The following is a 15228-nucleotide window of genomic DNA, read 5'->3' as shown; positions in this document are numbered from 1 at the left end:
AGATTAAGAATAATTTATGAAGCTTTTTGCATTTTGTTCCCACCTTTGAAAAAATATTTTTAAATACAATTTTTTCACTATTTTTTAAATTGTTTTTCTATTTTTGGACTCAAACTGTTTACTCTCACTATTTGCACTCACTCAAACACTTTTTAAAAAATTTCATTCCATTATTAAAAACAATCATTAAGCTCTTACTTTTTTTTTTTTTTTTTTCAATAACACATGGGTTTTCATACAAGATTTTTATTATTCAATGATTTTTTTCAGGTTTTAAGGAATTACCTAAATACTTTCAAAATTTTAAGGATTTGTTTTTTCATTACTATAATGGAACTCAAGTGGTTTCTATTGTTTATTCAAATATTTATTCTCTTGTTTTCATTCATTTAATTAAATCTATAAAGAAGATTTTTCTTTTGTTTATTTTGTATAATCATTTGCATTTCTTAAATAAAATAATGGAATTTTTAAATTCAATTCAATTAATAATCAGACAATCCTTATAAATTGAAAATTTCAAATAAAAAAATTAGAAATACTTTATTTATAAGCAAGCACAAAAGAAAAAAATATGTACATGAATATAGAAATATACATTTTCCTAAAATTCTACTAAATTCTCTGAAAGACTTAAATTAAATATAATTTTAAATAATATTTAATTTAAATACAATGATACCACTGGAAAAGAAAAAACATAACAATGACAAAGAAAAATATCAGGTATTTATACAGGGGTTCATAGCCAGAAACAAACTGGTTTTTAAAAAAAATCTTATTGATGATTTTGTTTTGATATTTTCTATTTTTACTATAAATTTTCTTTGTTTATTAATATGTTTGTTGTAGTTTTGGATATTTTTAGCAGTTCCTTTCACTTATAAAAAAAAAAACTAGTTGAAATAACTACAATCTGAAAACTTGATTTTAAATCTTTAAATTTTTCTTCCACATCTGGAAGAAGATGCAAAATGTCTCATTTTAGTATTGTCAACACTTAATTTATTTTAATGCTGAATCATTTATCTTTTTCCAATATTTGTCACTTCAGTGTCTTTAAGAGTTGCAATTGTTGATTTTTTTTTTTCCATTTATATGTATATTTAAAGTGCCTTCAACATTGTCTGTATTTTATTGGACTCAAAAGTTATCAATTTTTTCAAACTTTTGACAAATATAATAGATATTCTTACAAATTAAAAATGTTATAAAATAATCAATGCAGAGGCAAGACAAAGAGTGTATGCACACACTGCATTGGTCACATTTCATTTGGTACCACTCTGTAGCATTTATTTTTTCTACATTGTAAGTAAAAATTAATTACTCAACTGTTTTAGTAATAATTTATTTTTATTTTCATTTATGAATGAAACTATAATTATCCTTATTTCTGCATTGCAAGCATGGCTCTTTCAAATTAAAGTTAGTCAGCTTGCTTATTTCTATTGATACGACTCTTGCCAAGAGTTTCTTTGCAACGGCATTAGTAATTACTGCTATGGATTTATCATATCTTTTCTTCACAATTTCTCCACTTTCTTCATACTTTGTCTGGGGATGTCATATTTCTAATTTCAACTTCATGTTATTTATTTATATTCTTTTTCTATAACAGAAGGTCCACTTTTCTGGGGGGGGGGATTGTAAGTTGTTTCAAAGTACTGCAAAAAGAACTTTCTTCTTTAAATTTTTCAACAACTTATTCAATCAAAGCATTAAAAGTTGTTATATCCAATTCTGTTAATATATCATTCATTTCTTTTTTTAATATTTGCTTTATTACAAATTTTCTTTGTCAAATTTATACTGTGATTAATATTTCTATTCACATGCAAAATACATACCAGATGGAAAGGTTTAGTGTCAAAAATGGATTTCCAGGCATTTAAGAATGAATTTGTGCCATCTCTCATTAGAACTTTGATTGTTGAATTTGGGAAGCATTTTTTAATATTAATAAAGAGAGGCAAAAGAATGTACCTCGCAGTTGTTGAAGAGAATAATATAGTTACTGGCAAACCTTCATTATTTCCATTGTACACCATTATCGTTGTTAACTCAAACCCACATTGATTTGTTCCATGGGTCAAGTCTATCATAATGCATGCTCTCCCATACATTTCAAGTAGTTTTACTTAAGCATTATTCATCAATCCCAGTAAAAAATCATTTTAATTTATAGAAGGATAGTCTTCTAAGATCCCTCCAACTGGTTTATAAATGAATACTGGATTTTCCTTATATTTTCTTAAATTTTTTAATACAAATGTTGATGGATAAAGTATCATCTTGATGCAGAACAGTTTCCCCTAAAATTTTAAAGTCTCTGTTTATGCTGCACAAATCTTTCCTGGTTGACAAACTCCAGTGATGTGTTGGAGAAAAGTTATGCTGTATTTTATCTAATATATCGTCATAGGTATCCTGAGATGAAGCCTATTAACAAGATCTACCCTTTTTTCTTCTGTGAAATACAATCTCCCAGCCTCCAATTCATGTCTTGACAAGAATGAATTGGTACACCTTTATTCTAAAAATCCAATTGATAGTTTGTATACAAACTTTTATAATTGCAAGGTAAGTGTAACCAGATTTGTTAGATCCCAACTCTTTAAGTTGGCAAATTCCTCCTGCCTTTGGATTAAAGCAACCACTGTGATGGTAAATATAATAATATATATTTTTTCCCACTACCTCTTTCTTTTCGGAAGAATTATGGAGTACAAAAGATGACTGGCTTTCTTTGTCAATTCCAACTTTCCAGTTCAGAAAATCTTGAGCAGAGTAAAAGGTCTTATTAATGTATTAGAGATTGATGGAATATTGACTCTGTATATGCTCTTATGAATTAGCTATTGTCTAAAATGTCCCATTACACAGTTCACAAATTTGATTGCCTTTGTTGAGAGCATTTTGTTCCAGGTGAAACTTTCAGCAGAGAGCATTTAAATTTTTTCTTTCTTTAAATGTTACTCCACATTTTTCACAACTAATGGCTGCAGAGATTTCCTTTCCTTCATTTCCAAACTAATTCATAACCAAAATTTCACATTGTAAGAAATACTGTTAATTTTATCACATTCTGTTATTAAACACAATTAGCTAGCCTCGTAAACAGACAATATCTAAATCAAAGCATATAGTATCATCAGAAACATGTCCCTCCCACTGAACCTTCTACATAGGAAGAAGTACATCTTTTGATGGACTCATCCATCTCATATACAGCATGTTGTGATTGAGCCACTAGTTAACTGCTGCAAATTAAGAAATGGGCCACTTTAAACAGACAAGGGCTTACACACCTGAAAACTATCTCTCAGTAAGATCATAAAATTCTTGAATAATGAGAAACTCACCAATAGATAAAAGAAATTTAGATATGTTATTTGCATACAATGTTGAAGATTGGGTAGGCAGTCGAGAAGGTAGATCAGTATATCCAATATGTATGACTCCATTATGCACATATAATTCTCCAGGTCTAGTTGTGGCTACATTTCCTCCTGCTTCAGAAGCTAAATCAACAATAACAGATCCCGGTTTCATGGACTCAACCATTTCCTAAAATAAAACAGTTAGATTATAAGAAATCTTCACTTGGGTTTGAAAAGAAGAAAATAGCTGGCTGCCAATTTTATTTGAAATAAGAAATATTTTAAGATAAAGACTACAGACCCAAATAATAGTCGATTTAAAATTTACTTTAAAAAAAAAAAAGAGAATAAATGGTAATTAAAAGGTATGTGGGGATAATATTTATATTTAAAATTCTTGTTTTAAAATTATACATGTAATTGAACTTAACTGTAGTTATGACCATTGATGGCATCAATTTCATATGAAATAAAAATGAAGAAAATCAGTACAATGTTTGTGGCTGGTGGATTAGCTCTTTAATTTTGGTAATTAATAACACTAATGATGAGCGAACAGCCAGTCACTGAAAGTGATTAATATCATAGAACTTTTATTGAAAAGTAGTTAGTAATATAGTTACATACTTGAAAATTACATATATTATATGAAAAAATTTTAAAAACTCATCTAGAATTGAATTATATAAAATAAAACAATAACTACCTTTGAGATGAGTTTCGGTGCAGGTTTTCCAGGAATAAGTGCTGTGGTGATTAGAACATCAATTTCTTTACACTGCTTAGCAAATAAAGCCATTTCAGCCTCAATAAATTCCTTGGACATTTCTTTAGCATAACCACCCATTCCTTCACCAGATTCCTGCAGAGCAAAACAGCTTTATCAAAATTTAATGGTTATCAAATTAGTATGAATGGCTTAGACAAAAATCAGACAAAATATAATTTTAAAAAGTAATAAATTTTTCTTTGAAATTTTACATGAGATATTTCTTCTAATTAATCATCTGTAATAACTTCTGACTAGAATTTTTTTTTAAATGAATAAAAATCATTTTTGAAGACTGATGAAATTTTACATCAAGATTTAATAAATTCCTTTAAAAATTCAAAATTTAAACAAAGAATAGGGAAACTGATAGTTAAAATATTGAGATGAAATGTGCTTCATCATATAAAAATCAAAGAATTAAAATTTTTTGGGTTAATTAACAAAAAAGTTTATTTTATTAATTAACAAAGGGTATCCAAAACATGGAAAGAAAGAAATAATATTTTTCACTTTTAAAAACAATATTTTACATTTAAATTCAATAATAAAAAATTACAAAAAATAAGGTAAACATTTATTATATGGATAAAAAAAAATGTCCATAAAAATATTACCTAGTTGAACAAATATTTTTAAATAACTTGCAATATATTTAATTGACATGCTACAAAAAGAAAACAAAATGAATACAAAAAAAGAAAAGCGTCAAAAAATTAAAAATTTAAATGAATAAAGAATATATTCAATGCATGTTCTATATGAAATAAATAACATAGTCATATATTAAAAACTTTGGAGAAAAAAGCACAATACTTACACAAATAAAAAATACTTACCTTTACATTCACTTCTAAGAATTCAGCACCAAAAGATTCAACTTGCTCCTTGACAGCTGCTCTAGTGTCAAATGCCCGGACAATAGCCCCCATGTTCTTGGCTGTTCCAATAGCTGAAAGACCTGCTACTCCGCCTCCAATAACAAGCACCTTGGCAGGAGGAACTTTACCTGCAGCTGTAATCTGGCCTGTAATTTAAAAAAAAAAAAAAACCATATTAACAACAATTTAAACTAAATAGAAAAAGAATACTCACTGGAAAAAAAATATGCCATTTCATTTGAATAATACATGATACATGAGGAAAAAAATATACTTATAAATATTTATCTTTCATAAACATTGCAAGAAAAGATAACTGACTATGTATGAAATACATTTGCAAAAATACTCAAAATAATCATAATCAATAATAATATCAAACAAAAAATACTGCCTACACTGTCAATTAACATGCCTACATCTGTATGGATCTTAAGAAGAAAAAAAATAGACATTTCTTATCATTATATTTTTCTCTATTATATATCATTTAAAAGTATTAAATTTCAGCAATTTGAGAGATACATTGTAAAAACAGAGCCATTTAAGATTTCAAGAAACACAAATTTTATTTGTGGCAACATTGTGTAAGCTATTATCTTCTTTCTTTAAGTATAAATAATAATAATAATTTATTTTATAAAGACATCCAGCCATTTTACATAACTTAATTCCTCAAACACTTGAAAATTATGACTGCTTCTCATTGATCAACATTTATCAAAGTAATTTCAATAAGTTAAATGAATAATACTCAAGTCTTCATAAATCTCATAGAATATATTTCTTTTTCATTAATACTATAAAATATATTTCTTCTTCATAAAGTATATTTCCAAATGGTATTTTTTTTATTTACAAGCATTTAATGAAATAAAAACAGATTAAATAAATAGAGAATGTCTGTAAGAAATCATAAACTTTGCCAATGCTTCAAGGTAAGATTGGATTGAAATATTACATTTAGTAAGAAAGTTTGAAACACAGTTAGAGTGCAATTAGTTACAAAATTTTGATTTTAAGTTGAGAGAATAGCAATGAAATTTTATTAATATAAAAATGCTCTATATCATAAATTAGATGTCAATTCCTCATAAAATAGATTTAAAATAAGTAATAAAATAATAAACACAAGTAATCTGAACAGATTAAGACAGGACTAAAAATAACTTTTTAATCATGCATCCAAGTCAAAATCTTTTCTCTTCTGCTTTTCAGATTTCTTTAGAACATTTTCTGGGTATAAGGGTATAAGCTACATTTTTATCTACACAAATTTAAAAAAAAAAAAAAACTATAAAAGTACAGTATTGTAAAGTTCAGCTAGCAAGAATTCAACTTTTCCATTGTTCTCATCAATAGCAATTTGACTAAATATGAAAAAAAGAAATACTTAAATTGCATCATCCTGAATAAAAAGAATCTTTTGAGTAATAGCACTTATAATCAAATCTCAGTTTCTCCAACATAATGAGAAAAAAAATTGTTTCTGAGCCTATTAAATAACATAAATATCTGTACGTCAGTTAATTGACTATAAACATAAAAATAAAATTTCAGATGCCTATAATAAACTTCGAATAATTCTTGCATACATAGCACATTATTCTAAAGTATTTGCATATCTTCTATGTTCACAATCAAGAAAAAAAAAATGACATTCTTAAACAATTAGAATTTAAGTTTCTCAAAAGATTACCATCATTAATTAAGATTCACCATTAAAAAATATCAAAGCTGCATTAAAAAAATTGAATGGATTTGCAATAAAAAAATGTACTTGTCAGAGAATTATATCACTAGACCTAGATATAAATAAATATTATTAAAATGCACTTTTAAAAAATTGTGTTATGACAATGCTAATGATTAAAAATATCAGAAATGCATTTTTTAAATTTGTTTTATATAAATTATTAAAAAAAATGTTTCATTGTAACATACATTCTAAAGATGGGAAGATTAGTAATTTTTAATTAATCTGTCTTCTCATAGAAATCAAATAAGCATCAAATACTATCTATTCAAGGCAAAAGTATTTTAATAACAGCAAGTTATTGAGTATAGCTGTTTTAGAAAAGTGTAAAGAACTTCAAAATGTTCGGAATATTTATGCTTTATTTTAGCCCTCAATTTTTTAACAATAGATTTTTAAAATTTCCAAGTTGTTAATTATTTTAATGTAATAACTTTTAATTATGAAATAAAACTTTAAAAAAAACAGATAATACATTGACTTGTTAATCTTTTTTTTTTTTTTTTTTCTTTTTTTCAATCTCAAAAATATATAATTCTTATAATTCTTTTTTAAAAAATTTACATGTGAATACCAACTACATGCCTGAAACTTAAGCATTAAAAACAACAAAAAATTAAAGATTAAATTGGTTGAGTTCTGTTAGACCTAAAAAATTAGGCAAATTAAATGATTACCATCATTAATTAAGATTCACCATTAAAAAATATCAAAGCTAAAAATTAAATTAGGCAAATAAATTTCTGATTTAATTCTAATTTACAGCTACAATAATTCTGAAGTCAAATGAGAGTATCTGTTACTTTTGAAAAATCAAAACTAAGTTGTCTGTGAAATAAAAATACAATATAAAAAAATGGATACCTGTGAAAAATCTTCCAAAATTATTTGCAGCTTCTACAACAGCTTTATAACCTGCAATGTTAGCCATGGAACTAAGAGCATCAAAAACCTGAGCTCTGCTGATCCTAGGAATACAATCCATAGCAAAGACATTCATTTGTTGCTGCTGCAGAGATTTCACTAGATCAGAATTCTGACCAGGATACAGGAAGCTTATAAGAGTGCTGGAATTCCTGAATTTTCCTACTTCAGCAGTACTAGGGGCACGCACTTTCAGGACAATATCTGACAAGAAAGCATTATCAGAGATTTTCGCTCCAACTGCTTCATATTCTGCGTTGCTGAATTTTGCTTCAACTCCAGCATCTTTCTCAATATTAACCTATTCAAATGATAGATGAAAAATAATTCATTCTAAATATTTTAGAATATTTATAGTATGACAGAACATGAAATATAGTATGAATAATCTGGCTGCTATCAGATTAGGTAGCATACCAGAAGCTGGCAGCAAAATAATATTTAAGTGATAAAAAGAAAACATGTAATTAATGAACAAAGAATGGCAATCAAATTTTTAAAACAGCAATAAATTATTCAAGATACTACAAATATATACTAACTCAAGAAATATACGTCTTGTGGCAGGTATATATGTCATCAATATAAAATCTATCACTTATTTCAATTTATAATCTATACTCATATTTAACACAATTAAACTTCTACTTAAAATCTGTGCTCATGCAGCTGCATGTTGATTCACAATCAATCCCATGTTTAAAATGTATAACAACTTCAATCAATAAAAATAAGTAGTTTTATATCAACTACTTTAAGAAAAAAATAATAATTTTCATTTTCATTTGGTTACTTTGTTTATACAAAAATGATAAAATAGAACTTTTATGTTTATCTTTAATTTAAAAATAATAAAAATTGCAATTTATTAAAATTGACAATTCTGCAACAAAAGAAATGTCACTAAAAATTAAATTACAAGCATTACTGATAAAATCAGCCCTGGAAAATTAAAGAAAAAATGCCAGTAGTTAATTATCTCTACAGAATTCCTATAATTTCCATTCATTTATCTATAGAATTGTAAAACATAGCAATTTGAAGGGTTAATTTATATTGGAATAGATTTTCAAAAATACCATTAACAATATGCAATAAATAAATTTCTATTTTCAAAACGAAATGCGAAAACATTACTACATTTTTTTAAAAAATAACAAAAAATTTTACAATTATAATTATTTTACCTACATGATTTTAAACTTTTTAAAAAATTATTTATTTAACAGAATAATTATATTTCAAATCGTTTCATTGTCAGATACAAAATTTTACCTATTAAATTTTGATAAATTGAAAACATATGGAATCTATAAACATTATGCTCGGAAGATATTTTTTATAACTTATCATCCTTTTTGCTTTAAATTCATTACACTTATTTTCAAAACAATGTGATATTTGATTTCAAATAACATACCTGAAATCCCTTCTTGATAAGGGTGGCTGTTGCTGCAGGAGATAAAGCCACACGTCTCTCATTTTTCCAGGACTCTTTGGGCACACCAATTGTCAGTTTAGAGTAGGGGATTCCTTTAACTGGTGCTTGTGGAGGTTTTTCTTGCTTTGCCTTGCATCTACGCAAAAAACTGGTATGGAAGCCTTTGATAGATAGAGTCCAGGATCCCTTGTTTGCAACCAGAAGACTAGCTTCACGCACAGAAGTGCATGTTTTTAGTAAAAGCAACATGGCAGAACTAAAGAGAAAAAAAATTATTATACTTCACTCTGAACAGGTTTCTTATAATAAATGTAGCATATTTTACAACAATAATAAATATGAATTCTTTTTAAACTATCATTAGTAGATATCTGCACTGGCACACACTCTACAACAAGAGAACATTTAGCAGTGATAGATTTGTATGTAGAAAGCCTATATAAGCAATATATTTTTAAAAGAGTCAGTTCTTGAAAACATAGCCTTCTAATTCTTAAGTCTTTGTATAAAGGCCACAATCTAACCAGTCAAGATATCAATATGCTGTATCTGTCACAAGATGAAAATAAATTATTTTCTGATTATTTTTTTTATAAAAACAAATATTGATTTTTCAGATTAACATCAATTTTAGAAATTGATATGCATAGCAAAAATAAAAATTAAAATTAAGTACTTAGAAAGCACTGCAAAACATATAAACCACTTTTATATCAAATTTGAAAGTGGCTGTAGTGAAGTTTAATTACATTTGTAATCATAACAAGTAGGCTTTGTTTTAAAGCACAATATATATATATAATGCAGAGATAATAATTTAATGCAGAGATAATAATTTAATCTCATATAGATATATGAGATTAAATGAATAAAAGCATTTAGCAAACCATTATTACTTTTAAACACTACATTAAAAAAATGTAATAGAGTACATTAATGAACTAAATGGGAAATTACATATAAAAATTTACTACATAATCAAAATCTTTTGATCAAAAGTTAATAACCAAAGTATAAAAATAAAAGGGTTTATTGCTAAAAGATTCAATCTCTTGCAGAATTTGCACATTTTAAGCTAAATAATTTCATTCTTGATAACAAAAATGTCAATAAAACTGATCAAACAATTTTACATCTAAATCAAATTTTAAAAATTCAGTTGTTTGAGTAAGAAATATATACATAATCAATTAAAGATTGAGAGGGTAAAAAAAGTATTACATACATTTATCTATAAAGCCAGATTCTGCCATCAAAAATACCTTATTATATCCTTACACAAATTGAAAGAAAACTGAATTCTTATTTTAGATATATTTTAATATGCATACAAATATTCTTTTTCTTTCCACAAATAATTCAATTTATTTGGTAATATCTTTTTTTTTTCAGTGTCTTTTGAAAAAGTTGAAATTGATCTAAATTAATGCACAAGTAGAAATTTTGATCGGAACTTGAAGCAAATTTGCTTTTAATACAAAACTGTACAGTTAAATAAATTCATAACAGTAAAAATCAGAATTTTTTTAAGATTTTAAAAATTATGGTAAATTAAACAGAATTGCTCATAGTTTTGTTTCTTGTGGCCAAAGTATATTACATTATCAACTGTTGAAGAGTTATTTTTTATAACCCTGGATTAAAATATCATTTTTTTAGATTTCGATGAAATCTTTAGGGAAGAAAAAGCAACAATTGTAAAATGTAATTTTTAAACAGGGAAAAACTATAAGAAGTATTTTAACATACCATATTATTTAAGTGCATAGTTATGATTTATAAAATAAAATTACTACATAATAAATACAATAATTTTATAACATCTATTGAAATTAAAATTTCCAAATCAATAATATAATACATGATCAGATAAATCTTTTGAGAAAGATTCAATCGATCATAACACTAAAATTTAAACTCACAACATTAAAAACATTTTTAAATAAATGTTTTTCCGAATAAAATGTAAGAACAGTTTGCGCTGATTTGTACATGCAAAAAATCTTCTCGATTAAGTAAGTTAAATTATTAATATTTTGACACCACATTAACAGATTAATAAACTGGATAAACCTTTTTCAACAGCCTTTAATTAGGATTGTTGTACTTCTGTATCACAAAATTACAGTATCCATAAAAATATCGTATATGTGGCATTGTTAAAGAAAATTTAAAATACACAAAGAAAAAATTAATAAAAACCCAGCTTGATTTACTTTTGTTATAATAATTAATAGGGTCTTTTAATAATCTAAGGAATACGGCTTACTTATGTGGAAGATATAGCTTACATTTATTTTGTAGATCAAGCACCTCTCCTGTATATTAAAAACAGGGGCCGATCTTTGCGCTTGTTTTCGAAATTTTTATCTATTAATAAATGGCACAAACTTTGGGTTCAATGAATGATGTAGATATTCAATTCACAAAAACCGGCCGGTGAACATATCGTCGACACCTTTTCTTTCGATAACCAGCGTGGCTCTTGGCGTAAATCTAGTTGCAGAAGTGCCTCAGTTCAGGATTAAGCATCCTCACTGCGCATGTTCGGATTCAAAACTGGAAGTCCAAAATCAAAGTACAGGCTCAGAAGGGTTTTTTTTTTTTTTTTTTTTAATGGGAAATGTATGAAGGGACAATTCTAGACTTTCGTATGAGAATCGTTTTGCTCATTTAAAATGAACTGTTTAAATGTATTTCCTGATTACATATTTCAATTTTTTAGTTCACAAAATTTCTTGATAACACTTTTATGCCAATGGCTGCCAGTTTTTGTTTGTGATTGGCGTTAATGTTTAGCGCCAAACTTAGAATTAAAAATAAAACGTTTCTACTCGATCCTTTGAACTGGAATACTTAAAAACAAGTAATCCTTCATTCCCTTCAATTTATCCAAAATATTTTTAGAAAAATTTAAACTGGTAAAAATATTTGATAAGTTGATAGATTATGCAATTAATTAGAACACATGCTTTTTTATGATTTTTGTAACTCTTGAACTATTAATTAAAAGTTTGCTCACGTTTAAACTGAAATCACGATTTCCATAATTTTGCACTTTCCAGTTTTGGAAGTTGCAATAAAAATCAACAAGTCTCCACAACAAAAAATTTTGTTTTCACCTTCCAAGCTACGGAAAGCAATCCACTAATTATACTCGAAAGCATGTGATTCATATGGCGAATAAATACATTAGCAGTGAAACCTACTTGCTCTTCGAGGCAATTAGCCTTCTAATACTGATGCAGTCTTTCCATCTATTGTATTTGGAGAAAGAAATAAAATGAATGAGAGCAGGCGCATTCTGTAAATTCTGTACAAGCTCAATCTTATGCATTCATTTTTTTTTTTTTTTTTAGTCGTATACATTTTAGAGGGAATCGAAAAGGGAGGGGAAATAAATGAGAGTCACATCAAGAATTTTTTTAAATAATTCTTTTAAGATTTTATGATACGTATAAAATAAAAATGGAGATACTCATAAATGTTACTTTTTCAATTTTCAACTTAAAATATAACTATAAACATATTTTTCTAAAAAAAAAAAAAAAAAAAAAAATTAGAAACTTCATTTTTTTGAATTTTATTATTTTAAAAGAAAGCAAGCAAACTAATAATTTTCATAAAAATTAGCTTACAAATGTATGCATGTAATGCATGCTTTGTTTGTTATGCATGTATACAATAACTGAAATACTCAAAGGCTTAAATCAATGAGATTTGATATGAAATCTTGTAGTACGTATAATTGTAATTGTGTGTTAAACTTTGGTTTCAAGTGATCAGAAGAAAGGTATCCAAAATGTGTATTCGTTCCATATATGCAGCAAAAATGATATTTTCACATCGAAGATTTATATAGTTAAATAAATCAAATACTAAAAGCAATAAATAGTATTGTAAATAAGATGCATTTGTTAAGATTTTCTTAAATATAAAAAGAAGAAAATATTAATTTTATTAATTAATTATAATTTTATTTTATTATAATTTATTTTATTATAATTAATCTTATTCCTTTATTAAAAAAAAGGCATTCTTTGGACATTTTTTACGACCGATTGTTTACAAAATTTGACACAGAATTGAAGTTACAAAAATCACATAACAAATTTCATATATTTATTTAAGTCATTGCATTTTTAAGTTATTTTGTTTACATGCTTGTAAAAACACAGAACGATAAACGATGAATCCCTTGACATTTTTTATTTCAAATGTGATGCATATTTGCACTTTATATACTAAACCAATACCAATTTTTATCTAGCTAGCTTTCTTTATTTTGTAGTAATCGTGTTGACTTATATTCGGACAGTTAGACAGATTAAATGTACGTCATTCAAACTTTGATAGAAATCTACAAATTTGGTGTTAAATTAAATTTCATCCGTCTAGTTCAAAATGTTTGTAATTTATAATAGAACGGATATAATTGCAAAAAAGAATTTTCCGAGCGCATTGAGGTCGGAATCATGAAGGTCCATCAAAGTCTCGTATTGTAATTTTTTGACGATTACAATATTTTTTTTAACACTTCGGATATAAGAAAGCATAGCCAAATTTATACGATATTAAAATAAATTCATCTTACAGCATTAGGCTCAAAAAGTTTCCTTCAATATCAGAATTTATCTAGATTTAAAAAAAAATACAGTGGAAGTGATCTCTTCAAAACTTTCACTCATAAACTTGTCATGCCAGAGAATGCCTTATATGGCATTGGCGTATAATAGTTATGAAATATTAGCTTTTGGCGTGAATTTAGCGTTTTCACTGGGTTTATCGTGTGATGCATGATGAAGTTTTTGGCGATAAATCCCTGACATGCGATTAACAGTATTAAGAATCGAATTTGTGTTTTAGACGCGTGTTTTCTTACCTATCGAAACAAATATTAGTTACAAAACTATACCAATAGTCAAAAAAACATATACCAAATTTGATATACTTATACCTTTGCGTTTCTGAAAGCACAAACCGACAGATAGTAAACCCGTATTGACTCAAAATCTGACAGGTGTCTACAGTATAGATGTTAAATCTGTGTACCGAATTTTATCTATCTAGCTCTCTTTGGTTTGTAATTACCGTGTTAACTTTTATTCGAACAGCCGGAGAGATATATTTATCTGAACGGATTTTACTCAAAATTTGATAGAAATCTGTAAATTTGGTTAACGACCAATACCAAATTTCATTCGTCTAGAAGAAAAAGTTTTTGAATTATCTTTGTGATAGGTAGACGGAAAGAGAAACAATGTCAAAAATGTGTTTATCGAACGCGGGGAGATTTAAAACGTGACGATTCGTCAAAATCTTGAGTTCGAATTCTTTGACGATTACTACAGTTTCACTGTACTACAAAATTTTGGCTATTTTTCAAAATGAATTAAAAAAAAAATATTCCGCAAATAGATTTTTTTTGCTCTGTTAAAAGGTAGGCATTTTTTAAGTCAAGTTATAATTTTTGGTTCTTTAATTTTTTTAATTGCTTCACATATCATTCTTTTTTCTTTAATTATGAGATTGAGATATAAAAAAAATTTTAATCTAATTTAAAGCACTATTTTTTTCTATTTTAATAAAATTTCATTTTTTTGCTCAAATGAGACAAAATCTCTTTTAACTGACATCTTACTAACATTTTTATTAGAGAGTGTGAAGACGCTGCAAGTGACCACTCCTGAAAATAAGTTTTAAAAAGCTTTATATAATTTTTCTAGCCACCTAATTTTTTATCGTTTTTATATAATCTTTCAATCTCTTTTTATCTTATCTTTGTAGTTAAAATCTTAGTAATTGCAGTTTCGGTTTAACTTAAGAATGCAGTAATGATAAAATGATTTTATAGTATTTTTTTAACATTGCTTTTCTTTCATATCATATAATTGATTTATAAAATGTTATTGCTTTGGTAACTTCAATATATTTTTATTTTAGTGCAATGTATTCTTTATTAAATTTGTAAACATTTCTAAGAAGCAGATTATAAAATGTGTTCTGTAATACACAGCTCACAATTCTTACGATGGATAATTTGACTTTTTATACAATGGCTTCCCGCCAAACGT

At 26.4% G+C, this 15228-nt stretch overlaps 1 protein-coding gene across 3 annotated transcripts in view; it reads right to left on the bottom strand.

Moving 5' to 3' along the window:
- Positions 1-11833, bottom strand: part of LOC129965789 (NAD(P) transhydrogenase, mitochondrial-like) — a 33134-nt gene extending 21301 nt beyond the window's left edge. The window contains exons 1-6 of one of the 3 annotated variants that reach the window (XM_056079972.1): positions 11424-11833; positions 9134-9410; positions 7654-8014; positions 4992-5179; positions 4090-4245; positions 3366-3570 (exon numbers count right to left, since the gene is read on the bottom strand). In XM_056079972.1, the coding sequence (XP_055935947.1) occupies positions 3366-3570; positions 4090-4245; positions 4992-5179; positions 7654-8014; positions 9134-9403 (1180 nt within the window). In that variant the 5' untranslated portion in view covers positions 9404-9410; positions 11424-11833. The remainder of the gene's footprint in view (positions 1-3365; positions 3571-4089; positions 4246-4991; positions 5180-7653; positions 8015-9133; positions 9411-11423) is intronic. The other 2 variants (XM_056079973.1, XM_056079971.1) reach the window with 2 other exon arrangements.
- Between the last annotated feature and the right edge of the window lie 3395 nt (positions 11834-15228).

This window comes from Argiope bruennichi, chromosome 4, assembly GCF_947563725.1.
Source record: "Argiope bruennichi chromosome 4, qqArgBrue1.1, whole genome shotgun sequence".
Classification (NCBI taxonomy): Eukaryota; Metazoa; Arthropoda; class Arachnida; order Araneae; family Araneidae; genus Argiope; species Argiope bruennichi.
Note: the sequence above shows the minus strand (reverse complement) of the source record. Positions and strands in the feature narration are given on the sequence as shown.